This window comes from Fusarium keratoplasticum, chromosome 3 (assembly GCF_025433545.1).
Source record: "Fusarium keratoplasticum isolate Fu6.1 chromosome 3, whole genome shotgun sequence".
In the NCBI taxonomy this organism is placed as follows: Eukaryota; Fungi; Ascomycota; class Sordariomycetes; order Hypocreales; family Nectriaceae; genus Fusarium; species Fusarium keratoplasticum.
In genome coordinates, this window is record NC_070531.1 from 4,796,488 (window position 1) to 4,824,119 (window position 27,632).

A 27,632-nucleotide genomic window follows, 5' to 3' on the forward strand; every position below is an offset into this window, starting at 1 on the left:
CTTCAAAACTCATGGACGAATGCTATGCCAGTTTAGGAAGCTCGAATGTTAGTGGAACCTCGGCCCCGTGTCTTTTCAGGGTTAGCAATCTAGACAGCACACGATCGTGGCATCAAGTCCCGAGCATTTGCGCACGTGGGAGCGGTGTTATGTAAGCCTGCAGATGTCCCGAGGACAATTAAAAATGTTGCCAAAGGGAAACAGACATTGTAAATGACTCTACACCGTAACTTGCGGTGTATTTAGAGAGTACAGGAGTTCATAATTGTTGCACAATCTACTCATATCCGACGACTACTGACAATAAGAAACCCTGGCTCAATGAGTGGGGTGTTATGAATGGGGCTCGATCACGCGGCGCGGCTCCGATGCTCTACACCTTCTCCAAGTTGACCACACCACCGTCCTTGTGAACAGCAAGCACCTTCTTCTGGGTTGACGCCTTGACCGGGTTTTGAGCCGCAAAAATCTCGTCAAGTTCCTCCAGCTGTCACAGCATTAGCAAGGGTTTCATTCGGTGAACGCGTTGAAACTTACAGTATGGCCCTTGGTCTCGGGTAGGTAGATGTAGATCAGCACCACTTGAACGAGATCCCAGATGGTAAAGATGATATACGTCTTCCACGCAATCTTGTCCATCGCCACCGGCCATGCAAACTGGTTCAGCAGTCCAGCAGCATTAACCGCCAAATTGGAAAACGCCATGCCCTTGGCTCGCATCTCGAATGAGAGAACCTCGACGGGATAAAGCGCCTGCAGAGGGGTGATTCCGAACGAGAAAACCGCGCCGAAGATAAACACCAAAGCCAAAGCCGCCTTGGAAGCTGCTTGATTGGTGTAGGTCGGGTCGCCTTTGGAATCATCTCCAACATATGACTTGGCAAACTCGGACGACGCAATCGTCATGCCCAGCCAGACCACAGTGCAAGCAGCGAACGAGAAGATCAGTAGGGGTCGGCGGCCGAGTCTGTCAACCAGGCAGGCACCGAGAATAGCAAACGCAAATTGCTGGCAGTAGTTGATCAAGGTGATGTTTGCCTGCTCGATCGTGCCCGTGTACCCAGCCGTGTCGAGGACAGCACCCAGAAAGTAGGACAAGACGGCGTTTCCAGCCCACTGGCTGAAGATGGATACTGCCATGTTGCAGCACAGGCGGTACACCGCAGCGCGGTCTCTGAAGAGAACACGATAGTCCCACCAGCGCTTGTCGGCGCCGTCCATGTTCAGTGCCTCTTCGTACTCGGACAGCTGCAACTTCACCCAAGGGGAGTCTGGGTTTCCATTGCCGTGATAATGTGTGAGGACGGACTTGGCGGCGTCCAGCTTGTTGTGGACATACAGCCAACGGGGCGACTCGGGCAAGAACAGACTGGTTATCATGATGAGGCCTGAGCAAAGAGCCTGGAGCCAGGTGATGAGTCTCCAGGAGTAATCGCCTCCAGTATTGAGGCCAGCACGGGCAGAGCCGGCGGCAACAATGGCTCCAGAGAACCAGAGAGTGTTGTACATGGCTTACTGGGTTAGCGTTTGGTCTTTTTATCGCAGGATACAACGTACCTCCAACACGTCCACGGTATGCCGGATGATTCAGCTCTACAACATACATGGGCCCAGCAGATGCTGCAATTGACACCCCAAAACCAAGGAGGAATCGTCCACCCATGAACCCACCGGCATTATGCGAAAGGCCCTGAATCACGGTGCCAACGATGATGAGGGCTGCACCAGAAAACATACCCCAGCGTCGGCCAAACCCATCGATGACGGGTCCGACGAAGGGCAGCGCAACCACGCCACCAATCTGGTACATGGAAGACACGATGCCCGCCCAGATACCGCTGTTGTCGACACCATGTTTTTCCCGAAACCAGGGGTTTTGAAGGAGATTATTAATCAACGAGCCATCGTAGCCGTTCATCGTGCTGCAGAGGAAGCCGACGAGGGAAAAGAGGTAGATGAAGAGTTGGCCTCTGGACCAGGCGTAAGGGGGGTCTTGGATCATGGCTTTCTGGAAAGCTTCGTGGCCGCCAACGACCTTGGTTTCGATTTCTCCCTGAATCAGTTCAATTAGAAGCATTCGAGGTGGATTGAATGTCTGATTATTACCTCGTCGCCTTCATGGTGGATGTGGGGTTCAATCTTGTCTTCCATCGCGGTTGTTCAACTACGGTGGCCTCCAGCGATAAAGATGACGACCCACGGGGGTTTTGAAGAAGAAATCAAAGTTTCTGGTGATAACAGATGAGAATATGATCGACGAGGATGTAGGAAGCCAAGATTTAGTGTGGCCCCGTTCACATTTTATGCTTGGTTCGGATCGCTCCATCATGCCCGCTCAGGCGCCCAAAAACTAACTAACCTAGGTAGTTAGCGGGAAACTTGTCCAGCTGCGTTACGGTGGTGCGGACAATGGATTCCGCACCTCAATTATGGCCCATCCGAACTGCTGTGTTACAGTGCAAGGTGTAGGGGATTTCCCGCTAACTGAAACGTACCTATACCTCTCACATCACTTGGCTTGCCAGGGATCATTAGGTCCAGTAAGGTAAGTCTTGCTACAAGAAGGTCATCAAGTGACAACTTCTCGACTCATATCTCCTTCAATCATCTCACACAGAAGGGCCGTCTTAACCCATAAGATCACAGGTGACCAAGGAACCCACCTTTTGACAAAGCAGACCCTTCCAGAGTGCGCACTTCACCGGCAAATCCAACGGGCTTCAATATGCCGCATGCGGAACCGGGGAGCCTCATCGTAAGATGGTCTAGTCCCGATTTGGACACGGAAGATGACGTTCCGCGGATACCCCTGTCCTCATGGATTTATACCCGTACCCAAAATGGAGACGGAAACCGACGTTCCAGACGGGTGATGCTAGTGGGTCTAGAGAACAGTGGTTTGAGAGCTGCCCTTGAATGCGTGTAGGTAGTTAGCCGAGTACGTGGGATTACTCCATCTTGTACAGAATAAAAAGGGTATTCCGCGCATCACTTAACGTTGGACAATTTCTTCATGGTACCTATATGTCTGCTACCGCCATAGCGCCATCCTTGCACAATTCATCTTGTTTCATTGCCACACCCCTCCTCTTCTCAGGATGCTTGCTGCTGCTAAAAGAACCTACCTGGAATCAGGGTGGTCCTTCAAAAGTGGCCGAGATGGAGATGAGGAGTGGAAGCCTGTCGCTCGAGTGCCAACAGTGGTCCATATTGACTTGATGGACAATGGCATGTAAGTGTTTTGGCGATGCCTTGGAAACCGATTTCATCTTGCTCATTAAAATCATAGCATCTCTGACCCCTTTCTCAATATGAACGAAATCGATGCTGAGTGGGTTGGGGAAACGTCTTGGAGCTACCGCACCACCTTTGCCTCTCCCGCTAAAGAGGGTTCGTCAGTTTACCTACTCTTTGACGGACTTGACACTTTTGCCAAAGTCAAGCTTAACGAATCCGTTATCCTTGAGAGCTGCAACATGTTTGTTAGTCATCGGGTTGATGTTACAAACCTGCTTAAGAAGGACAACTCCTTGACCATTGACTTTGATAGCGCATTGCTGCGCGGTCGCGAGATCAAGGAGAAGATGTCGGATCACCAGTTTGTACTGTTCAACGGAGAGGCTGGGCGGCTAGCAGTTCGGAAAGCCCAATATCACTGGGTAAGTCTTAGTGCTCCGAGCCGCACTGGAAATCTGATCACTAATGTGAAATAGGGTTGGGATTGGGGTCCCAAGCTCATGACCGCTGGGCCTTGGAGACCAGTCAGACTCGAGGTGTCTTATGCACACATCGATGATGTGTTTGTAAAGTACGAATTGTCTGATGATCTCAAGACTGTGGAAGGCAGCGTTGACATCGAGGTGGACGGCGGATTTGACCAAGCATGCCTGTCTATTCGTTTCGAAGACAATGTCGTGTTTTCCAGTGAGGCATCATCTCCATCGACAGGCCGTGCTAGCATTCCATTTAATATCAGTAAGTCCTTCACTTTATCTATTCATCATCTACACATTGAATAACCTTTTCGTTTTTAGAAGACCCAAAGCCCTGGTATCCGGCCAGCTATGGTAACCAGCACATGTACGAAGTCACGGTGGACATCATCAAGGGCGGTCAAGTCCTCGACAGCTGGACCAAGAAGACGGGATTCCGACGCAGTGAGCTCATCCAGAGGGACGATTCTCACGGTCAGTCGTTCTTTTTTCGAGTCAATGGCATCGACATCTTTTGTGGCGGATCATGTTGGATTCCAGCGGACAGCCTCCTGCCGAAAATCACACCAGACAGGTATCGGAAGTGGTTGCAGCTGATGATAGATGGAAATCAGATTATGACACGGTAAGTCTCTCATAGTCTCCTATTGAAGACGTGAAATAACCAGGCCGTGTTAGAGTTTGGGGGGGAGGCATCTACGAGGAAGATGCATTCTACGATGCCTGCGACGAACTTGGCATCCTAGTCTGGCAGGACTTTATGTTTGCGTGTGGCAACTATCCAGTCTGGCCGGAGTTTATTGACTCGATTCGTCATGAGGCCAAGCAGAACGTGCGGCGTCTTCGGCACCATCCCTCTGTGGTTATCTATGCTGGTAACAATGAAGATTACCAAGTTCAAGAGGCGAGCGACCTTGACTACGATTGGGAGGACAAAGACCCGCAATCTTGGTTAAAGACGAACTACCCTGCTCGATACTACTACGAACATCTCTTGCCCGAGGCGGTGGCTGAGGAGAGTCAGGGTGTTGTTTACTGGCCTGCATCGCCCTTTTCCAGTGGAAAGCCTACGAATGACAAGACGGTCGGTGATATTCATCAATGGAATGGCAAGTTTCCCCCAACGAAACGTCGGTGAATGTTGGCTAACCGACAGCAGTTTGGCACGGAACACAGGAAAAATACCAGACTTTCCACAATCTGGGCGGCAGGTTCAACAGTGAATTCGGCATGGAGGCCTTTCCCGTTCTGTCAACCATCCAACACTTCATCACTGACACCGCCGAGTATTTCCAACAGTCCCAGACCATGGATTTTCACAACAAAGCTGACGGACATGAGCGGCGCCTCGCAACATACCTAGTCGAAAACTTTCGTCCCCGAGAAGATTTAGAAGTATGATACACAGGATTGTACCCGACTTTGTGTTGCTGTGGCTAATAACTGTTCTAGTCTTACGTCTACTTGACTCAGCTCTGCCAGAGTGAGGCGCTGACCTACGCATACCGCGGCTGGCGACGCCAATGGGGTGATGATCGCCGCTGCGGAGGCGTTCTCGTCTGGCAGCTGAACGATTGCTGGCCTGGTATTTCATGGGCGATTGTGGACTACTTCCTCCGAAAGAAGCCTGCCTTTTACGCCATTGCCCGCGCCCTCGAACCTCTCGCAGTTGCAGTCGAACGGGATCATCACGACTGGAGCGTCTGCCACGCGAGACCGGCAAAGAAATCCCCTTTCAGTGTCTGGACCGTCAACAGTCAGCGTGAGGTCAAAGGAGACGTCGAAGTTCGTTTCATTTCAGTCAAAACGGGCAACGACATCAAAGACAAGATCCTACGGAAGGACGTAGCCATCGCCGGCAATGGTACTACTGAGGTCTTGTCTGGGGAGGTCGACAATTGCAAAGAAGAACCCCACGTGATTGCTGTACGACTTCTTGTCGATGGAGTGTGTGTCTCTAGGAGTGTTGATTGGCCGCAGCCGATGAAGTACCTGGACCTTTCGGAAAGGAATGTCAAGGTTGATGTTTCTGATGGACAGTACGTCATTACTGCGCAGAGGCCTACCAAGGGAGTTGTGCTGGAAGAAGTGGATGGAGTCACGCTGAGCGACAATTGCGTCGATATTGTACCTGGTGATGAAGTTCGGATTGCAATTAGTGGTTCGGGATCAGTGGCACCGTCGCCCAAGTTCAAGTACCTCGGTCAACCTTAGATTAGACATAGAACTACAGGATGATGTAGCTGGAGTCCTGTTATTAGCAAGTACACCAATGAGATAGATTTTGAGGGTTGACCTATACGGTTATGCACTGCCTAGAAACCCGCCGACACATACGTAAGATCAGCGTCTACATTGTATTGCTGTAGAATCGTGATGAATATATTAGTATACCATTATGTAAACCTTTCATAAACTGCTCCTCTTTTACCTTTGCAACATGAGTTTTGTCTGCGCTGAACACCGGTTGCTACGGATTAAAAGAGACGAATAGTGATCAAAAAAAGGGCAACAGCATCACAAAGGACTACTACCAAACATATGCGGAAAGCATGATGCTTCAAGACAGGCAAGTGGTGGCTTTCAGGAGGTATGAGAATACGAAATGGCTTGGTTGTCCATCCTTGACGTGGATCACCAGATTCGGGATAAGACGGGATAAAACCGAGTAAGCTATTGCAACTTCTTTTATGTACCATAGAGAGGGAAAACCGGCGGACGAATCAAAACCCTCCTGTCAAAATGTCGAAGAAACTGCACCACTTATCCACGCGCCATGTTCCGCTTGGCGGAGCAACGCCTGGGACGTTGCGTCTCAGGTTGACCCCTGGATGGCAGCAACATGATCTTTAACCAAACAATCCCAGTCACTGTCGCCGTAGAAAATGGTAAAATCGTCGTCATGTGTCTTGCCAATGGAAAGGGTCTCTCCCCACTGCCAAAATGTGTCGCCTCCCATGCCCTCGGTTTCTCTGGAAGTTTTCTGCCACGGACTTTGACGGGCACAGTGCTCGCCGACAGCGCCATCTAAGATTAGAAATAGAAGGTTAGCGTGACCTGTCTAGAGCGAGAAGATAACTTACACTCCTCCAACAAGCATGGCTTTCCTGCTTGCGCACATGCCTTGGCATGGGCGGTGACCCATTCGCTGCCCCATTCGTATGACTCGCTCCCTATAACGCAGTTAGTCGAGTAGACTTAGTATACTCCAAGGGAAACTCACAGTGACTTGGATAAAGATGAATGGTGCCAAAGTCCAGCGTCTCAATGGTCAAAAACTTGGCAAAATCCGTGCCCTCGACCTTCTGATAGGGGTAAGAACTGCCACCATCCACGCCAAATCCTTCATCTCCAAGAGTAACCATGTGATCAGGGTCGAGGCTCTTGACGTACTTGGACGTCGTGGTAGCCCACTGATAGATGACATCGACATCACACCCAGGGCAACGTGGCTCATTAGCAAGTTCCCACGCAAAGATTGCATCAGAGTCTCGATATCGCTGAACAACGGCGCTGACATATTTCCGGTACTGGGACTGCGCAGCGTCGTTGGTATACCAGTCGCTTTCGCTTGCGCCACCGAATGCCGATAGGTACGCACGCATTCCACCAAAGTCAGTCCAGTAGTTGACGAATGGGATGATGAGCTTGATTCCTCGCTCTTCAGCGCCATTGACGAGATAGTCAAGAATTTGCAAGCCATTCTCCCCAACATTGATGGTAGATCCGTTTGCCGAAAGGTGTTGGAACCAAACTTTGTCGCTGCCCGGAATCGAGGTTACGTCATTGAAGCCCCAAACACGGAGGATGCGAAGGCCAGAGGTGGCGATGTTATCCAGTGTCTGGTCGATATCGGCGCGGTTAGTCAAGAACGAGCACCAGTAGCAGTTGGTGCCTGCAAAGTAGCCCGTCTCGCCATCAATGGTGAACTTGGTGCCAGATGCAGATGCAGGGCCTGCCTGAACTGATGTCGTCCATAGGGACGCGGCTGCAAAGAAAGTGAACAGTTGTGCGATCTCGAATCGCATCGTGAAAGTGAGTGGAATGGTTGAATAAAAGAATGTTGTAGAATGTAAATAAAAGAGTGTTTTAGTAGGAATGTAGAAGCGTGTCAGTGTTTGGGGTTCCAAAGCGGAGTATGCCCTCTTATCCTTCGCCATGAACTCAAAAGTGAGGGAATGGTAACAATCTGTTGTTTTGCTGGCATATTCTCTTGCTCACTTGCGATGTAATTTTGTTCCGTCACTTTCAAGTACACGGCGACCGACCATCCGTTGCATGGAATCAGGAATTTGGTTTTCTTGGCAGGTTTCGAGTTAATCACTTGGACGTCACGGGGCTATGCTTGCATTTCTTATGGATGCCTAGCACTAGATTCGATCCCCAGTGACGCGTTATTTTCAGGCGTCGTCAGCCTGTGAAAGATCCTCCCATCCTTACGCTGGCGGTGAATTCAATGTCGTTGCGATGCTATCATCCAACCCCTGCCAGCACCTCGGTTCCTCTCCGGCGGGTCGTCGCCACCGTCAGCAACTTGCATTGAGCTATGTATCAGGTAGCCATCACCACCCTCGCTAGCGGATCTTGCTCTGCCGGAGAATTGTTCCGAGCTGGGATTCGGTGAAACTAATTCAGGGCGACTGACGCAACCAACCTCGTGTCGGCGAACGGGTGAATCGCTCCGGCCAGATCCTTGCAACTCCTCAATATAAGCTTTACCCAGGCTAGGATCTTCCCAGGCACCCGTTAATCTTTCCGTATTCTCGTTCGTAAGAAAATGGAGTAAGTGGGCCGTTGACCCATTTTAGCACCATTGGCTTCCGCCAGAACGGATCCGGCTGCCTCGGGCTGTCGCAACACACCCCTTTTGTTCCATCGACACAGATCATATCCACGTTGAAACAAGGAGATCTTCCGTGACTTGAACAATTATTTCCGCTACTCACACGTCTCCTGGCTAGGTTGAGAGGCCACAGACGGAATGTCGCTCGATCGAGTTCGGAACATGCCCACCCGTTCGCCATTTGAGTATAGTGGTCAAACTGACGTCCTTGCCATATCCCTGTCTGGTGACCATCAAGAAACGTGTCAAGTCATTATAAAAAGCACTACATGCAATAATCAAAGTCTTCCACTCTTACTCATTCCAGCTATCGATACAAAGAGCTTTAATCACCTCTACGCGATCCTCGCATTCATTTCTCAAACACGACCATCTTCAACCAGATTCGCCATGCATTTCACTGCCATTACTATCCTTTCCCTCGCTGCTGCTGCCTTTGCAGCTCCCGGGGATCGTGGCCATTACACCGTCTCTGGCCTGGGTGCTCGCAAGCAAGCTATCTTGAACGCCGGTGGAAACACTCTGGATATCGCCATTGCTATGCTCGAGGACGAGCACATGCAAACCAACTACAAGTACGGTGAGTGAGTGCAGTCAAACTGTATTTCATAATGACACGGGCATGAGCGACTTCCTCTTGGAACCTCAATCGTCATTTGAGCATTGCTAATGACATTGTTAGGTGATGGCAAGACCGGTGATGCCGCCAATTTTGGCCTCTTCAAGGTTAACTGGGGTATGCTCCGCGTCTGCGCCTCTCGCGCTGGGTTCGTGGGTCAGAGCGAAAGCCAGTGGAACAACGGTGCTAAGTTGAAGTAAGTAGCAGTTCGCACACTGACGCCTGGGTTTGACCATCTGACAAACTCGTAGCTCCGATATCTATGCCGACGTGGCCAGCCGATGGGACTGCCAGAATCATTATGGTTATAACATGTGGTTTGCTGGCCACCGTAACGGTGCTACCGGCTTGAGCAATCCCAACACCGAAGATATCAAGTTCTATCGCGAGTCTGTTGAGTGGATTCAGAGCCAAATCGACTCTGACGCCAAGTACAAGTCTGACGACACCCGCTTCTGGGTTGATGTCACTCCCATCTGAACAGACAGCATGCAAACTTCTCGGTTCTCCTGGATCTCATTGGCTTTTCAACTAGGCGGGCCAAGTTGAACAAGTCTAAGAGGGTTGGCAAAGGAGACCGTGGCGGAATGGACCACAAAGTCAATTTCTTGAGGCTCCAGGGCTTTCTCTCTTTTTTTGTACACAGTTTCGTATTTCCTTAGGTATATATATGATGTGATCGATCCAAGTCATGGCAAAAGCCTTAGTTGCACACTATCAACCCTTTCTGTCCCACTTGACCTTCACTACTTCAGCGTCTGGAGTGTTTTATCCAGCTTGAAGATTGACCTTGTAACGTCAAAGATCTGAAATATCACCTCTGCGCTGGCCATCATTTCCCCGCCCTTTAAAATCATTAGCATTCCCCGAAAACGAGAAACTTACAGTGGCAAAGGTGGGTGTCGAGATACCCGGCACCCATCCTTTTGATTGAGATGAAAATCCTCCTATGTACCCCAATTGGGGTCAGTCAATATTCAAGGGCAGTAGTCTGCTGAGTGATAGGCCGAGATACCATTTACTAAGAGTGCCTCATACCGTCTGTTTTTCTACCTGTTGGAAACCTCTAATGGGCTCACTATAGAGTTCACTACTTGGGAGACAACAAGAGCTCTATACTTATGTTGCGCCCTCGATTTATTTAGGACATCAACTTCTTGATGTCCCTTGCTATTTATCACGAAAGGTGTTATACAGTCAAATGCTACACCTTTGTTAAGGATAGCTCCGTTCTAAGAGGATACTCTATTATCTCACGTCGGGCTTCAAGTTTACGTCGTCTACCCAGTCATCTGTGCACGCCCCTACCCATCTCCATAGCATCGTGCACGAGGTGTCCGGGCCCTCTTCCTCCGCTCTGACTGTTACCACTCACAGTACGGTGCTAGGGTGTATGACCATCCGCCACGAGGCTCGCGCGGCCGTTGGGTTGTAATTTGGCAAAGCGGATGTTTGTACCTGGCGTGGCCACGCTACCAGCATACTCTCCGCTGTCGATTCATGCTGGCCTGTCGGGGTAGGGCGCGGACAATGCCGTTGGGGGGGTTGATCCAGAGATAATCGGCCTTACCATCGCTAACAGAGTGATTGCTCTCGAAGGGGACAGAAGGATCTCGTTCCTCGAGGCACATGAACTGTTTGGTGGCCAGAGTTTGGGTAAGGAGGGCGGAAGTCGGCACTCGGCCTGCAGATCAGGGCCTGTTCCTTGAGAGGGCCTAGACCTGCCTGGTTCCCCGTGGTTGGTTCCAGATGAAAGACCAAGCATGGGGAATCGGGCCGATCCGCAGGCCCCATGGCGGGTGCTTGTGCTTTCTCGACGCTCTGCACTCATGAGCGAAATACTTGCCTCTTTTTAGAGTGCTCTGTAAAGTCTTATATCAATATTTACTTTTATGACTATGCTTAAAGCATTGCGCCCAATGGGTGTTCTATCATGATTTCTGATTGGAAATATCTATCAAAGAGGACGGTTTAAAATAGAAAATTTAAAATATGGACCTTGCATTGTATATCTACTTAGTGATATTGAGCAAAGACTAGAATATTAGCCTAAGCTTCTAAAATCTTAATGTAGAATTCTAGAACATATAGAGAACGACAAGGGGCTCGGAGAAGTAGGAAGCCACCTTCCTCTTCGGTACATCGCTGCAACGTCTCAGTTGTTTCGCTCAGGCAGTTGTTTCGCACAGGTAGCCCAATGCAGATAGATTCGCTGCACTTCGATAAACGTTTCTGGACCTACCTATCTACCATGGTTAGACGGCGTGTGGGGTGATAGCTTCCATTTTCTCCAGGTCAAATCCTCCTTTGTCCTGTATTCCCTTTTGTATGTCTCTGCGCGGGCCCATGTTTGTCCTCTCTTCCTCAGCTTCACCGGAGTTGCGCTGGGGTTCTTATTTCTCATTGCTGATTCTTCCCAGACAGTCAGCATTATGCTTCTGGAGTTGATGTTGGATGAGCAGGAGGCGTATTTCGATAACGTGAATCCCCCACGAGGTGTCTCTGCAGCCAACATCCGTCTAGAACCAACATCCGCCTAGAACCAACATCCTTCTGCAGCCAAAATCCTTCTGCAACCAACATTCGACTTTGAGGTTACTTTCAAGCACAAGTCCCTCAACCATGCCATCATCAGGTGTCCGAATCCAATCGCGCACCCGTCTTCCCTATGCCGAGGCGCCTCTACCTATCAGTCGTCGTGATGGGCCCACATGAACGTTTGAGGGATGCGGGTTATCAAACTATTTAAGAGTCGAACGGCCCAGGCTAAACTTGCTCTTGCTCCTTTTGTTCTACACCAGCCTTCTGTCTACCTCTGTACACACCTAGGTTGCTATTCTTCTCTTGGTATCGCTCTTCATCCGTTCCAGACAAGCCGAACACCTTCACCATTCTTGAGTCAACAGGTGACCCTTTCCTCAAGATGCGTTGTGCTACTCTCGCTGGTCTCTCCCTCTTGGGTGGTGTGGCCCATGTACGTGACCCTTCTCTCTATAGAGCCAGATGGACTCATACTGATTTTCATCAACTAGGTTGCCTCTGCCGACACCATTGACGGGATGGAAATTGTCCCAGTTAAGTGGGAGCTTGAGCTCAAGCCCGGTGGCGAGGTTGTGCACCTGACCGGTACCGTGGAGGAAGTCTACCCTCAGCTTCTCGATCTTAACCCAACCTATGATCAAGATTGGGCCGGACATGACAATGAAACTGAAGAGAAGGGATTTGTTAACCCAGAAAAGAGGGAGAGTGACAACCCCGCCAGCGTCCTTTGGAAACGCTCCACATTCCTGAGCTCCAACATCAAGTGCAACGTCAACACTTGGGCCAACTGCTACTACATCGACAAGGGAATAGAGTATCTGAGGAAGGTAAAGGGAAAGCCCGTTAATGATCCTGGAAAGTGTGGCCGTGTTAGCTGTAAGTGTCTCTCCCTTTCTATCTCGTATCAACCGCAAAGTCTCTAGTGGCTAATCGAAATAGGCTCGTATAACTCGGGTATTTTTTGGTGCAACACATCTTCTGGGAAGAAGACTCTAAACTCCTTTGGCTCAGTTGCTGATGGCGCTCAGGCCGTCTCTGACAAGTGCTATGACCCTGATGGCAATTTCTGTTGGGTTCGCGGAAGAGCTACCCACACTACTAACTGGTATGTTTTGGTTACGGGCCAGACGTGTTGATTGACCCGTTTCACTTTGGGGCATTCCAAGAGGACACTGGGATCGGTGGCTGAGATGGGGCAGTCAATTGCAACTGAGATCAGAATTCCCCGTCTTGTATCGTTTGCTTAGGTAGTTAAGTCAAGTATGTGCCTTTGCTAACAGTAACCAAGTCAAGCATGACTAGTCCAGTATATTTCTTGATTTCAACCACGTTTTGTGCTGATTTGACTTGAGCGAATCTTCTACGTTTCCCTCATTAGAAAAGTGTCATCGGCAGGACGTCATGCCGTTTTTCTTCAAGCTAGTATGGTAACTTGCGTTATCAATTTACACAGAGTCAAGCAATGTGCTCGCGGGCAGCGAGCATCAAAATATTCCATGATAGGAAGGGCGTTTGGCTTAGCTTGCCAAGTCATAGACTGCCTTGATTGATGGATTTAGGAATTGAACATGCCCTGCATTCAACGCTCTCCCTGTCTGCGCCAGCGGTAGCCAGATTTGCCAGCATGGCTAGATTTACTCTTTTCATACCATGCCGACTAGTGCAATGTGTCGCTGTGTATTTAGCTTCGCGCAATAGGCTTGCCGATCAACTTATAAATAATATGACTCCAGCCACGAGCACCGGGATACCATCCGGATGGAGAACCTAGCCGCGCGAAGCCAGTGATAGATTTCTGTGGCTACAGGCGGTAGGAAACGCCTCGTCTCATCGAGCTCCACGTCGCTGAGTCCGTCTTTGATCTCGCCAGGAACAGACGCTGCTACATCTGTGATAATGCCTAGGCCAAGGAGCTATCGATATGGAAAACCAAGACATGCAGCGAACTAGTACCATTATTCCCTGGCAATCTTCGATCAAAGCTTGTTAATTGTCACGGGAATAAGAGCCAAGACAAGCTATCAATTCAGCCGCATGGCAGGCGGGCAATGGCAAAAGTGTGGCTGGCTGAGAAGCCCGGTTTATAGGTACATTGGTTGATGCCTGGTGTGGATTTCATGCTTCTCTAACCTCAATGGAAAGTTCTGTGCATGTTTAGCATTCGTCTATTATTACCACTTTCGTAGATCTCAGCTAATATAAGCCAGCGCCACACAAGGATCTATGGATCTAGACCTGTATATGTCTTACCAATATTTGACAGGTTTCATGAACCGAAGTTAATAGCCAAGTTTAGCACTTTCCTACTTAATACCGCAATATAAATTCGACCATTTCTCTATTATAGAACCTCCCCAACTCACTGCCAAACTCCCTCTTTCTTTATATCTGGTCCTTACTAGAGTCATTACCATGAGCAACGACAACCAGCCCCAGCCAGATTGGAGCAAGGTGCCTCTCAGCGATCAGTTTACGTGGACTGACGCTACAAGCAAGAACGGCCGGCCTTTCAAGATTGGCACCCCAAAAGACACAACCACGTCAACTGCCAATGCGACTCCAGCCGACAACTTCTTAGCTGCGTCCGATAAGACGCCCTTCGATATCCAAGTCAACTGGCCAGGTCAACCTCCTCCTCCGGGCTTTAACCATTTCAAGAAGCCCACAACACAGGAGACTGCGACAACCAGCATCACCTCTTGGAGCCTGAACACAGGGCCGCTGACTTACAACGAGCTCTCCTTCACCTGCACTAAGTCGTACCATTTCTATTTCTACGATAAGACTGGTGATAGCTACGGGAACAATGTTTTCTGGCCCAGAGACGGCACAATTCATTCCATTTGGTACTTCTCCAGTGACCCTACCATCGTGAGGGTGACCGGTAGTTAAAAGCTGGATACCAAAGGGGCTTTGTATTCGACTGAGGTTTTTCCCCTTCGAGGCAGTTTTCCCTCACCCTTCTTCAACTCCCATTCGTAATCACGCACGAAAGGATAATAGGCATATGGCGCGCTGTGTTACGTTGTGTTATCATCCAATGTATATAAGTAAGCTAGCTAGACCAATCTACTACTGTTAGACCCCGCAAATAGGTAGACACATCAAGCCCAGTGGAAACCTAAAGGCTTTTCTGGTTCGACCCAGAGCACTACGGAATCCCTGGCAGGGCCATGTCGGCTTTCAGCAAGCCAGAAGAAGAGGTGTTTTGACTCATTTATCGATCCATAGTATCAGACGGTGGGCGAGGGCACGCTCCAATGGTGCTTACTGAAATCAAAGTATCCGACTCGACCATTGTCAGCACAGATAGTCTGAGAAGCAGATTTAGTTCTGAATATGCCCTTGGACGAGTGCAACGCGTGCCAAAGCCCCGATTGCTGCTGTGAGTAGCGGCATCCTAGACAGAGGGTTAGACCTCTGAATGAAGGAGGGCAGATTGTTGAAACCGACAAGGTAAATCGACGATCACGGTCGCAGCAGGGGGTTCTGGAAGTACTCAACACAGGTAGTTATAGATGTTGAGCTCGAAGTAATACTAATTCTTCTTTCTCACATTTTACTCTGTTAAATAAAAGAAAAAAGAGTGTGGGGTGTGTTCTAAACAGGCAACAAATACCATTCGTAATAATTGACGCCGGTATGGTCTTCTATCGAGCAATCTTATCCCCTTTGTGCAGTGGGATTTCATCTCCCGAGCTTGCATCACTCTGCCCAACATGCTGACTCGTTGCTTCTGACCTAGCCATTTCCTCATGGCTATTGTTCGGCTCATACTCGTTCCCAAGCCGTTGAAAGTGCCTCTGTCCGGACTTTGCGCCTCCAGTTCCGCCTATTGTGATGAGCTCTGTGGCCACTGCGCTTCGGCCACTATGTGCTCCCTTGCTATTAGTGAAGCTGCCGAACTGTTTAGAGATCTTCACCATGAGCGGCCGCAAGGTTGGAAGGCAGACAGCGATAGTTCCGCAAGCTACCTCGACGACACACCAGGCACAGGCTGTGGCGAGTGTCCCTGTTGAAGGTCAGGAATATTCTCGTCAAATTGCTACTATGGTAGGCGCTTACACGTAGTATCGACTGGGTCGAACTGCATAATGGTGGTGAATCTGTAGATGCTGGCAAACAAAACACTAGTTGAAGGACCTATCGTTACAATTGCCCGAAAGGAGGAGGAATAGGAACAACTCACAAGCTGCCAAGGAGAAACATGACGCATAGAGATAGCCTCTGAGCCAGGTTGGCGTGCAACTTCCAGATCTGCCTCATTGGCATGCACAAGATGGCAACATCCGTGCCGATATTTGGGATTGCATTACCGATAAAGGAGGCTTTGAGATTGATACATGATCCATCAATCCACGGCATCCACGCCTTCTTGATCGGCGTACACTGGAATATGGAGACGGCGACGATGGCGATCCACCAGCCAACGACGATGGTGGCTATCACAGATGCACACACCCTGAAGCCGCGGGATAAAAAGATGCGCAAGTACATTTGCAACAGAGCGAGCTTCACAAGCATCACTGCTGTGACATAGATGCACTCAAACGCCAAAAGGAGCTTGAAGAAGACAACCTGGTCTGCGGTGGGCACAGCGTCGGCATGTCTACCAAGCCCATGACTGATCACTGCAATCGTCAGGTCACTGTCGATGAAAGAAGACTGCAGCTTACTAGTATAATTCACCGCACCAGAGATAAAAACAGCCACCTAGAGTTCAAAGTTCAGATCCTCTTCTGTATGCTGGGGGGTCTTGGGTAGGTATGTACCAACGCGGCGACTGTCATCCAGTCGTCGGCTCCGTAACCAGCCCTGATATGACGCGCCCAGAAACGCAAAGCGACAAACACCACCGAAAGGACTAGCACAACCGTTGTCGTAATATTGAGCTCCCTGCTTCTGTCGGCCTGCAAGTCAACGCGGGCCTGGACCTTTGCCGATGCGGCCATGGCTCCAGAATTGAGAAGGTGGTGGGTGGCTCTGGTAAACAATGGCTCCGACAATGCAAATATGGCAAAGGTAGTCTTGAAAGAGGTGAATGCGGCTAGACTTACTGTAAAAAGGCTGGTAAGGAGAACCGAGACTCCAATGTCGGTTGTCGGGTGTTGGTTGTTGGTGTTGGTTCTTAGTGCCAACTAGGTAGCAGTCGACCCCTTTCCGTCGTATGTTTGGCATGCTGCCCCCGTAGTGGTTGCAACGTCAATTATTTGCCGGACCCGTGTTGGTAGTGCCTGAAACTAGCCCATGAACACGTTTAGCGGTCAATGCAACAGTACTTATGTTGGTGCTATCCCCCTCGGGTTTGCTTTTCATTGAACAACACATCCGAAGCTCATTTACTCATTTCACTATCAGAACACCACCTATTACAGAACCATGTCTTCTGTCAAGCCTACCATCGTCTTTGCCCCTGGCGCCTGGCATACTGCAGACTGCTTCGACGTTGTCCGGGAAGCACTCCACGCCCGCGACTGGACTACCGAGGCCGTTGAATACCCTTCCGTCGGCGCTGAACCACCCACCAAAGGCCTAGCTGACGACGCGAACGCTGTGCGTGCTAGTATTGAGCGTCTCGCCGATGAGGGGAAGAAAGTTGTCCTCGTTGTGCACTCATACGGCGGCCTGGTTGGCGCAAACGCAGTTGAAGGGTTGGGCTATAAACAGCGCCTGCGAGAGGGCAAGACGGGTGGGGTGATACTCTTCGTGTATCTGGCGGCTTTTGTGACGCCGCTTGGAAAAAGCATCAAGGAAATGCTTGGAGGCCAGTTTCTACCATGGATGAGGCCTGAGGTAAGTCCCCTGTGGAATCGATGAAGGTTACATTGGTGATGGAACTGCTGCTGATTCGTCTGTGCACAGGGAGATTACGTTTACGCCGATACACCCGAAACGATCTTCTATCACGACGTGGAACCAGAGGCTCAAAAGAAGGCCCTTGACGCCCTGAAACACCAGTCCGGCCGTGTCTTCACTGACACCGTCACATATGAGCCCTGGCGTGACATCGATTGCTTCTACTTCTTCTGCGACGGAGATCAGGCACTGGCACTGCCAATACAGCAACACATGGCTTCGCTGCTGGGGCCTGATGCAGCAAGCTTCCATTCCCAGGGCTCTCATTCCCCGTTCCTCTCGCAGCCCCAAGAAGTGGTTGAGGGACTCGAGTATGCGGCAAAGGTTGGGCTGGAGAAGACAGCGATGCCTCAAGTCTGATACGAGGGCAGATTGCAATGAGAGAAGGATTGGCTGGAGTGGTCAAGATATGCATCTTTTAAATACGCTTTATGGACTTTCAATCTACCATCATACTGTAGCTTTGTTCCTGGTGAATAATGGATAATGCCCGATTGGTGTGACTTGACCATGTAACGTTAGTACTCCACGTACGCGTCACTAAGAATCCTCACTTCTCCTCCTGATCGCAGGCCCCAGAGTCAGGGCACCACCGGTGCGGACGGCTTCAGCAGGTGTGTCGGGGCGGTTGAGTGTCGATGCAGGCGTAGGCGGTGAAGGCAAAGTCGGAAGAGGGGTTTTGTTCGGCAACCGGGTTGTTAGTTAGTCAATTGACCATCACTCATCCGACAGGAATATTCGAAGACGATCATACCGAGGCATCTCTAGTTTCATTAGTTCACGAATAAAGTTTCCAAGGATTCGATAGGAGTCCAATCCCATGTCGATATCCACGGGCGGGTCCAGTCTCAACTGTCCCCCTCATTTCCAGACCCCAACTTCAAGTCGAACGAACACCCCTGGCTCACTGACGTCACCTTTTGGACTCTGAGACGTGCTCCTGACAGTCGCTTTGTCACGTGACTATAACGCCTCTTTGCTCGTGTCACATGACAGCCCCTTATGTTGCGAATGCCACCGTGCTTCCGCGAGCTAGGAAAGAGACGGGCACAGCTTGAGCTTCTGTATCTGGTTTTTAAGGCTATTAGACAGAGTTTACCAAGCATGTGCATAGTCCACCCATCACTAAGTCAAGTAAGTGTACAAATTGCGGATGTTTTAGTGTGGTTGCAAAAAAGCGTGACGCTTGACTTGATCCGAATCACGAGATGTGCTCAAATATTTATGTGTAGCGTAACTGAACTTTCTCTTCACCAAGAAGAACTTATGGTCCAAATGCATTAGGGTCTCTGAGTTTCTAAAAAGCCCAGATATTTAACATTTACACTTTCGCAGCGAAACAATCAGAAAGGTTTTTAGGAGTAAGGCATTGTTTCAGCAAATATTCTACGGCCGTACGTCCTACCCTGGACCTGAACACTCACCCCGCTGATAAAATTACGTAATTAACTCCCCTTGTTTTTTTTTTACCTCGGCTTAAACGACTCTGAGCTATTTATAGATTTGGCCTAATTTTCCCTCTGCTGCTCAATCTTGGCAAGAGCGCGATTGATACCCTTTTCATCCTTCTCATCTTCTTTGTCAAGCTTCATATTCTTCATAAAGAACATAATAACCAAGTTAGGCACACAGAAGCATGTAGAAACGATGGCGAGGATCATCTGCGATTCGCTATAGCCACGATTAATTGCTGCACGGGCTGGCGTGCCAGGGAGGTAACCCTTGGCGGTCACGATATCCTGGAAGATGAGGGTGGAGTTGCTTCGGTTCTCTTCGGGGAGATAGGACGCGAGTTTCGTAGGGAGAGTGTTGCGCCAGATGGCCCCAGAGATACTGCCACGAGTCGGTCATTTGCTTAGAGAGAGGACGAGAGACCTGGGATCTTACCTAGTACCAAGGGCACCTCCAACGCTGGTCGCAGCTTGGAAGAGGCCTGTGACGACGGCGACTTCCTGACGAGAAACCACAGCTTGGACCGAAACTTGACCAGCGGTTTGGAAGAATGCGCGACCAACACCAGAGAGAACCTTGGAAGCAATGAAGGATGCCTCGTTCGCACGGCCACCATTGGGCATGTTGACGAGATAGATCATGATTCCTTGACCGAGAATCACCATTGGAGGGCCAGCAAGAACCCAGTACTGGGCATTCTTGGTGTACTTCATGCCAACGGCGACAAACAAGCCTGAGATCTGGAAGGCGACTCGCAGGGAGTTGCTGATGACTCGTTAGCAATCTTGTCGAGAGATGCGAAGTAGTAACTGTGACTTACTCGATGCGTGTGGCATGGCCAGGGGAGAACTGGCCCGCAACTTGGAGATAACTGGGGAAGAAGATGGTGAAGAGCGAGTACCCTAAAAAGTCAAACATCTGGATGGCACATCCAGCAATGACAGTCTTATTGGCCATGCGCCAGGGGATGTAAGGCTTCTGAGCATACTTGAGGTCCCAAACCAGAAATGCCGCAAAGCAGATGACGCCGATAACAAGCATGGCGATGAACGAACCTTCCTTCCAGCGTTGAGGATTGAACGAGCCAGTCAAAGACACGGGGATCAAGATCAACGAAAGACCAGCAATGAGAAGGATCAAACCCAGGAAGTCAATCTCGGTCCAGATGAGGTGAAACACTTTCTTCCACATCGGACTATCCGGAGAGCACCCAGCGACAGCCGAGAAAGTCTTGACCTGCAGCCCGTGCTTCTTGGCGCGCTTCTGAAGGACCGCGATGGTGGCGATGAGTGGCACGGCGACAATGGGAGTGACGATGGCCCATGTACCATAGCCCCAGCGCCAAGTCGCATTGAGAAAGCCTTCACCCATGATGGTACCCAGGTAGAGCGCCGGGATGGTGGTGATGGACTCGGGAAGCGTTGACCAGAAGGCACGGTCGACGAGGTTCGTGGCATCGGCGAGGAAGACTTGCTGGACCAGGGTGAAGCCAGTGGCACCAATTGCGTCAAAGAGACCTGCAGTCTTTGACGGGTTAGACAGAGGAACAGAAAGAGAAAGAAATGCCTTACAAAGTAGTTGCCGATGTTCTTGCTTGTCGCATAGAGGATGAAGCTCAGAGTTTGGAATAGGATGGAAAAGGTGAACATTTCAGCTCTGCCAAAGACCTAATTTTGCCATTAACCTTGTCTTTTATAAAAAGTCTCTCCATAACTCACGTCACTCAACTTGGCAATGACGGGATAGGCAACGATGCGAGTAATGTTCATGACAACGCGAGCGGAGCTCATCGCTGAATGTGATCTGAACTCGCTGGTCACATAGGGCTCAAGTACCAGTCCAGAGTAGTCAGAGAAGGTGATGACGAGAGTTGTAAGGAACAGACTGACTTTTGTTAGCTGGCATCACTTCAGATGAAGGGAAAACGTACCTTGAGAAAGCGATGGCCAAGGATGTACGTGACCATGCCTTCTTCAGAATCATGGCCTTTTGCACACCAGCCTGGATGCTAGACGACTCGCTATGCACAGAGGCAGCATCATCATTCCGCACCTCCTGCGCCTCGAGATTCTTGTCATCAACACGCTCTGGCTCTGACCGAATAGCGTTGTCAACCATGGTGAAGGAAGTAATGCAAGTAGGGGTAAGAGTGTCGAAGTAAAGCTTCTGCATACTGCATGAACACTCCAAGATGCACGGCAGCAGACCCATTATTTAACCTGCAAAATAGACTCAGTCACAAGCCCCTGCCATGGTTCATCCCACGTTGATCCCCGCTCATGGCGTAAGGCAGCACGGATCGAGACCGAAAGGTAATCGGATAGTCCAGATCCCCTCGTCCCGGAAATATGGTTAAAGATACGCTCAGCCCGCTGCGTTATTAAAGGTGTGGGCTGATGCATGGGGTGCTCAGAGTCTGGGCGTGGGATCCAGAGAGAAAATGCTACGGTCATACGACAAGCCAAGGCGTCTAGTCAAACAGCCACCAACACGAAAAATACGGTGGGATCTAATCAGATGTCGAGTTATCTAATCTGATCAGGATCAAATTGCCAAATCCGATCCACCGGCCTCCCTCCTATTGGGCAGCCAAGCCCAGATTGAGCTGATTTCCCCCATCCCAACATCTGGAGCTTCAGAGCCCGATGCGGTACTCCGTATCCGCAATGTAGTAGCCATCAGGTCATGGGCTGAGCTAAATGGTTGCCAAGTCGCTAATGAGTCAAGAATGATCTCCAGCGGTGATTTTCTGCAGCAAATGTCCCAATGCTGCAGCGGTTGTCTCCGAGCCTCGGCGTCTGCTGATGCTTCAAAGTTGAAGATTCCCGCGTGTTATTCTTCCTCTAATCCTCACATGACGTTCTCTTGAGATACTCCTCTCGTCGTTTTGTGAAGAGTGCCCCTGGGTGTGAGCTTCGATAGCTGTCGCCACGACTTAAGACAATCTGCCGCTGGCCCAACCTGGTGTAGACGTTTCACCTCCGGCACCGGCATCATGGACAGCAACAAGACAGCTCAGGCGACCGACGAGCCGATATCATCAATTGAAGATGCATCTTTGGAGGAGAAGCTGAAAACCCAAATAGAGACTCCAAACATCACCGTCGGGTTCAAGGACCTATTCCGCTACGCAACTCTGAAAGACCTCCTGATTCTGACCTTCTGCACCATTGCTGCAATTGCTGCCGGCGCAATTCTACCATGCTTCCCAGTAAGACCCGAAGCCCATTCATATCAACTATCCGGCTAACTCTCTAGCTTCTCTTCGGCGATATGGCCGGACTCTTCCAGTCAATTTCTCTCCAAGAAATGCCCCGGTCCGAATTCGACAGAATCCTAACGCAAAAGTCCCTGACCCTCGTCTACCTCGGCGTCGGTGCCTACGTCGCCACATACATCTCGACCGTCGGCTTCATGGGCGTGGGCGAGCGTCTCACGCGCACGATCCGGCAACGGTATTTCCGCGCTCTGCTCCGACAGAACATGGCCTTCTTCGACAACGTCGGGCCCGGGATACTGTCGTCGAGGATCTCGCTCGACTGTCAGAATATCCAAGAGGGTATCTCAGAGAAGGTGGCGTTTGTAATCACGGCGCTCGCTACGCTTGTTAGCGCGTACGTAATTGGGTTCATCAAGTATTGGAAGCTCACCCTTGTTGCGTCCTCGATCCTTGTTGGCATCATCGTTACCAGCACAGCGTGCACGCGGTTCATCATCAAGTACCAGGGAAAGTCAATGGCGAACTACTCCATCGCAGGCGGTCTCGCCGAAGAAGTCATCAGCTCCATTCGAACCGTCAAAGCCCTTGGCGTACGAGACGTGTTTGCCTTAAAATTCGAGTCGCATCTCATCTCTGTTGAGACCTGGGGGCGAAAGGCTCAGATCTGCGTCGCAGTGCTGATTGCCATCGTCACAACCATGACGTTCATGAGCCATGCCCTGACATTTTGGACCGGATCAATATTTATCGGCAGGGGAGAAGCGAGTATCTCTGATGTCATAACCGTCGCCTTTGCCATTCTTATCGGGTCGCACGTCCTTGGTGGCATCGCTCCTCATATTCCCGCATTTGCTGGAGCCGTTGCGGCAGCTTCCAAGGTGTATTCCGTCATCGACCGAGAATCACCTCTCGATCCAACTTCAGAGGAGGGCGTCAAGTTCGACCAGATCTCAGGATCCATCGACTTTGTCAACGTGAAGCACATCTACCCTGCCAGACCTCAGCAAGTCATCATGGACGGCGTGAATCTGCATATCCCAGCCGGAAAAACCACAGCCATTGTTGGGCCATCAGGTTCTGGCAAGAGTACCGTCATCAGCCTCATCGAGAGGTTCTACTCCCCCATTAGTGGACAAGTTGTCTGCGACGGCAAAGACATTTCTACACTCAATCTGAGATGGTTTCGACAGAAGTTGGCCCTCGTGGCTCAAGAGCCCGTTCTCTTTGCAGCCTCTATCTTTGACAACATCGCAATGGGCGCCCTCGACATTCCAGACCAGGTCGAAGAAAAGGTCCAGTCTCTCGAGTTCCGAGTTCACGAAGCCGCCAAGCAAGCCAACGCTCACAACTTCATCACAAATCTCCCCAAGGGCTACGACACCAAGCTTGGCGAGGGCGGGTCTCAGCTCTCGGGCGGCCAGAAGCAGAGGATCGCAATCGCCCGCGCTTTGATCCGCAACCCGGCAGTGCTTCTCCTCGATGAGGCTACGTCTGCACTAGACTCGGAGTCTGAGCAGACTGTTAAAGAAGCAATCCAGTCGGCTTCCGTTGGGAGAACAACAATCGTCGTTTCGCACAGGCTTTCGACTATCACGTATGCCGACAACATCATTGTCTTGTCAGAGGGCAGAGTAGTGGAGCAGGGAACGAATAGTGAACTTCAAAGTCTAAATGGTGTTTATTCGAAGCTCTTTAAGGCGCAGCAACTGGAGGAGCATCCATCCAGTCATGGAGTCAACAGCACAGCTCCTGAGTCTGCGCAAGATCAGCCGCTGTCACACCAAATGGACAAGGCCAGACACAATACAGAGATCATTCCCTTAGATCAAGAGGACCAAAAAGCTGAAGATGCGAAAACGTCACTCTGGTCCCTGGTGTCCCTCACCGCATCCTTCAACCGCCCCGAAGCTAAACTCCTCGCCATCGGCCTAACATTCTCTATCCTCGCCGGCTGCGGTGGTCCGACCCTGGCCTTTCTCCTCGCCAAAGCCATCAACGAGCTTTCCAAACCTGACACTATGGTTTCATCTATGAGAGAAGGCGCCAACTTCTGGTGTCTGATGATGTTCGTCGTTGGCCTCATTCACGTCTTCAACCTCACCATCCAAGGCGTGTCCTTTGCCATCTGCTCCGAGCGTCTCATATATCGAGCTCGAAGCAGTCTCTTCCGCTCCATCATAGAAAAAGACGTTTCTTTCTTCGATCGAGATGAGAATAAGACTGGTGCTCTGACGTCGCTCCTTGGTTTTGAGGCAAAGAGTCTCTCTGGTGTGAGCGGCTCAACGCTTGGGACTATCTTCATGAGCTGCACTACGCTCATCGCATCCATGGCTATTGCGTTAGTCATTGGCTGGAAGGTCGCCCTCGTATGCATTTCCACTATACCAGTCCTGCTGGGCTGCGGCTTCTATCGCGTTTGGATGATCGCCAAGTTCGCCCAGCGATCCCATGAAGCACACAAACAGTCCTCTGCGTATGCCAGCGAAGCCGTGATGTCGGCGCGCACCATCGCTGCCCTCGCTACAGAGAAGCAATTTGTTTATCATTACGAGCAACACCTTAAAGTACAGGAGCGAAAGAGTTTGGTTTCTATTCTCAAGTCTTCCGTGCCGTATGCGGCGTCGCAGTCGTTTGCGTTCTTCTGCGTTGCCCTGGCGTTCTGGTATGGCGGACAACGCATCGCGGATGGGGAATACTCCATATTCCAGTTCTTTGCATGCTTTGCTGAGATTATCTTTGGATCTCAAGCTGCTGGTCTGGTCTTTTCCTTCGCGACTGATATTGGAAAGGCAAAGAAGGCTGCAAGGACCTTTCACACGATGCTGCAAAAGACGCCAACTATCGACGGTTCCGAAGGCGATAATAGCACTCATCTCCCCGAGAAGTGCCAAGGGAGGATCGAGTTTGACGACATCCGTTTTACATACCCAAATCGCCCTGGACATCCGATCCTCAATGGCCTGAGTTTCGCCGTTCAGCCAGGTGAACACATCGCCCTTGTCGGGAGCAGCGGATGCGGCAAAAGTACATGCTTCGCATTACTAGAGCGTCTGTACGACCCCAATTCAGGAACTCTCAAGATCGATGGTCAAGACATTAGAGAACTTGATGTGGCTGAGTACCGGAGAGCGTTGGCCTACGTTAGTCAAGAACCTACCATATACTCTGGGACGATTCGGGACAACATCACTCTCGGTTGTGGCCCTGATGAGACCAACGAGAACATCATACAGGCATGCAAGAATGCTAACATCTACGACTTCATCTCCTCTCTTCCGTAAGTGATGTACCCTACTTCAAAAGGCTCCATGCTAACAATCCCAGCGACGGCTTCGCAACCACAGTCGGTAACCGCGGCGTGATGCTGTCCGGTGGCCAGAAACAACGTATCGCAATCGCTCGGGCCCTCATCCGCAACCCCCGAGTCCTCCTTCTAGATGAAGCGACCTCTGCCCTTGACTCCGCATCAGAGAAGCTGGTACAGGATGCACTGGAGAAGGCCTCACGAGGCCGGACGACCATCTCAGTTGCCCATCGTCTCAGTTTCGTCCGCAACGCAGATAAGATTTACGTCATCGAGAAAGGCCAAGCGGTGGAGTCAGGCACACATAGCGAGTTAATGAGGATGGGAGCGAGGTATTATAGTCTTGTCCGAGCCCAGGCGCTCGAGGTTGGATCTGGTGAAACCAACTGATGGCACAGAAGTTTGGAAGAAATACGCATTCATTAAAGATATCCTTGAATATATACCCCTAAGAAGTAATATTCTTAACATGCTGAGATTATGCACAAACACTACTTTTCTCGTCCATCTTCTCAAAACATTTAGCAGCAATAACAGGCCATCTCTTCTAGTTCCAGTTCAACCGTTTCCTGCCCGAACTCTCAGGGCGCTGAACAACTTCAACTTCGACTCCAACCCTGCCACATACATCCAATAAGCGTGACTCCAACTCAGTATTGGCGAGCCACTCCACCAACGTCTGCCTCATCATCGTCACCCACTCGAAGCTTTGGAGCCGTGGCGTCTCTGTTTTCACATTGTCCATCCAATGAGTAAAAGCCTCTAGCTGCTGTTGAACTCTCCAATCATGCTCTTTGCAAAAGTCGTCGGTGAGAGCAACGTGCTCGACGGTTGCCGGCAAGCTTTCGCCGAGATGCGCCGGCGGAACAGAGGCGGCAAGGCCAGCCATGAATGCCAATGGGATTTCAAGCGTCTTTAATTTCTTAAAGGATACCATGCCCTGTAAGCTTCCTGTTAAACGCACTGAACAGCGGTAGGAGCTTAGATAATTGCATGAGCCTAGGACTTTTAGTTCGATGAGCGTTTTCTGGACGTGTTGGAGGGCAGCCATTATCTCGTCTAGGTTGATCCAGTGGCCGATAGTGGAATGAGTATATGGCCAACCGCGCCAGTCCCACCGAAGGGTCTGAAGGTTTTTCGTCTCAGACAGGATCGTGCCGAGGTGTTTGGCATGGATGAAGGCGATATTCAGTGTCGTAAGCGTCCCAAGGGCCGGCTTGTGCTCCGGCCACCTCCAATACGGCGTGTTATCGATACAGGCTGAGACGCGGTGCACTTCTGGCAGGTAGAAGAAGGGCGTAAGCAAGTTGGCGCCCTTGGGTCTGCCACCTGGAATTGAACTGATCCGACGCAGATGAGCAACATCCCGAAGCTGCTGGAAATGGGGAAGTTTGGGCTTGTGTGGACGAGGAAAGACTGAAAGAGCAGCTCTGAACATCCTGCTTGATAGTTTGCTGCGAACGGCAAATCTGGGTTCGAGCTTCAGATAACTGAGGTTTGGTAGCATGGCCAGCAAGCACGCAGTGTATGCATCCACCTTGAGGGTGCTTCTAGAGGAGCGCAACCCCTTGATCCAGTCGTTGGTATACCGCCGTGGCAATTCCCTGGACTTGACAAAAGCCACCAAGTCGTCCACGCCGCCATCATCAAATCGGGGTCTGGCTGGTGTAGCAGGGAACCAATAGTGCCCTGGTATGTCGGAGCCTTTCAAGATAACGGATTGGACACATTCGCCCAGGGCCGGCTTTTCGAGTAGGGTGCGGAGGAGGACATCGACGGGAGGTACTTTAGCGGCCCATTCCCACTCAATCCTGGAATACAACCAAGGCTGAGCAGCCGTGTAGCATGATTTATCAACGAGGCATAATGCGTAGATGTCTTTTGGGGCAAGCCATTGCAGGATAGAGTCAACGATCTCTCGGGGATGATCCACGAACAAGGTCATGGTGCAGGCTGTGTAGATGTTGGAGAGGAAAAGGGAGTAACCAAACATGGGCCATGATTGTCCTTTATGCCTTCGAGATTCGCTGCATGCAGGCTGAGTCAGACGGCGAGGTGGAGAAGTGAAAGCACCAATGCGACCG

At 50.5% G+C, this 27,632-nt stretch overlaps 10 protein-coding genes across 10 annotated transcripts; 5 read left to right on the forward strand and 5 right to left on the reverse strand.

Moving 5' to 3' along the window:
* Positions 1-373: 373 nt before the first annotated feature.
* Positions 374-2,151, reverse strand: NCS57_00478300 (MFS domain-containing protein; the record flags this gene model as incomplete). Its single annotated transcript, XM_053054735.1, has 4 exons — positions 374-487; positions 538-1,511; positions 1,558-2,053; positions 2,107-2,151. The coding sequence occupies 4 exons, from the start codon at positions 2,149-2,151 to the stop codon at positions 374-376; spliced, it is 1,629 nt and encodes a 542-aa protein (XP_052916895.1).
* A 947-nt stretch (positions 2,152-3,098) lies between these two features.
* Positions 3,099-5,927, forward strand: NCS57_00478400 (uncharacterized protein; the record flags this gene model as incomplete). The annotated part of the gene is made up of 7 exons (XM_053054736.1): positions 3,099-3,232; positions 3,290-3,659; positions 3,714-3,975; positions 4,035-4,338; positions 4,392-4,822; positions 4,873-5,108; positions 5,166-5,927. The coding sequence occupies 7 exons, from the start codon at positions 3,099-3,101 to the stop codon at positions 5,925-5,927; spliced, it is 2,499 nt and encodes an 832-aa protein (XP_052916896.1).
* A 601-nt stretch (positions 5,928-6,528) lies between these two features.
* NCS57_00478500 (Mannan endo-1,4-beta-mannosidase) lies at positions 6,529-7,741 on the reverse strand (the record flags this gene model as incomplete). The annotated part of the gene is made up of 3 exons (XM_053054737.1): positions 6,529-6,740; positions 6,797-6,886; positions 6,937-7,741. 3 exons carry the CDS (start codon positions 7,739-7,741, stop codon positions 6,529-6,531), a joined length of 1,107 nt encoding a protein of 368 aa, XP_052916897.1.
* A 1,205-nt stretch (positions 7,742-8,946) lies between these two features.
* NCS57_00478600 (uncharacterized protein) lies at positions 8,947-9,655 on the forward strand (the record flags this gene model as incomplete). Its single annotated transcript, XM_053054738.1, has 3 exons — positions 8,947-9,136; positions 9,239-9,371; positions 9,427-9,655. 3 exons carry the CDS (start codon positions 8,947-8,949, stop codon positions 9,653-9,655), a joined length of 552 nt encoding a protein of 183 aa, XP_052916898.1.
* A 2,443-nt stretch (positions 9,656-12,098) lies between these two features.
* Positions 12,099-13,014, forward strand: NCS57_00478700 (uncharacterized protein; the record flags this gene model as incomplete). The annotated part of the gene is made up of 4 exons (XM_053054739.1): positions 12,099-12,149; positions 12,208-12,592; positions 12,656-12,821; positions 13,005-13,014. The coding sequence occupies 4 exons, from the start codon at positions 12,099-12,101 to the stop codon at positions 13,012-13,014; spliced, it is 612 nt and encodes a 203-aa protein (XP_052916899.1).
* A 2,352-nt stretch (positions 13,015-15,366) lies between these two features.
* Positions 15,367-16,668, reverse strand: NCS57_00478800 (uncharacterized protein; the record flags this gene model as incomplete). The annotated part of the gene is made up of 4 exons (XM_053054740.1): positions 15,367-15,728; positions 15,782-15,846; positions 15,906-16,429; positions 16,489-16,668. The coding sequence occupies 4 exons, from the start codon at positions 16,666-16,668 to the stop codon at positions 15,367-15,369; spliced, it is 1,131 nt and encodes a 376-aa protein (XP_052916900.1).
* A 427-nt stretch (positions 16,669-17,095) lies between these two features.
* On the forward strand, positions 17,096-17,932 carry NCS57_00478900 (AB hydrolase-1 domain-containing protein; the record flags this gene model as incomplete). Its single annotated transcript, XM_053054741.1, has 2 exons — positions 17,096-17,509; positions 17,579-17,932. The coding sequence occupies 2 exons, from the start codon at positions 17,096-17,098 to the stop codon at positions 17,930-17,932; spliced, it is 768 nt and encodes a 255-aa protein (XP_052916901.1).
* Positions 17,933-19,080: 1,148 nt separating this feature from the next.
* On the reverse strand, positions 19,081-21,142 carry NCS57_00479000 (uncharacterized protein; the record flags this gene model as incomplete). The annotated part of the gene is made up of 6 exons (XM_053054742.1): positions 19,081-19,405; positions 19,460-19,789; positions 19,845-20,548; positions 20,596-20,691; positions 20,743-20,908; positions 20,955-21,142. The coding sequence occupies 6 exons, from the start codon at positions 21,140-21,142 to the stop codon at positions 19,081-19,083; spliced, it is 1,809 nt and encodes a 602-aa protein (XP_052916902.1).
* An 877-nt stretch (positions 21,143-22,019) lies between these two features.
* Positions 22,020-25,938, forward strand: NCS57_00479100 (uncharacterized protein; the record flags this gene model as incomplete). Its single annotated transcript, XM_053054743.1, has 3 exons — positions 22,020-22,235; positions 22,283-25,521; positions 25,569-25,938. The coding sequence occupies 3 exons, from the start codon at positions 22,020-22,022 to the stop codon at positions 25,936-25,938; spliced, it is 3,825 nt and encodes a 1,274-aa protein (XP_052916903.1).
* A 157-nt stretch (positions 25,939-26,095) lies between these two features.
* On the reverse strand, positions 26,096-27,493 carry NCS57_00479200 (uncharacterized protein; the record flags this gene model as incomplete). Its single annotated transcript, XM_053054744.1, has 1 exon — positions 26,096-27,493. One exon carries the CDS (start codon positions 27,491-27,493, stop codon positions 26,096-26,098), a length of 1,398 nt encoding a protein of 465 aa, XP_052916904.1.
* Positions 27,494-27,632: the final 139 nt, after the last annotated feature.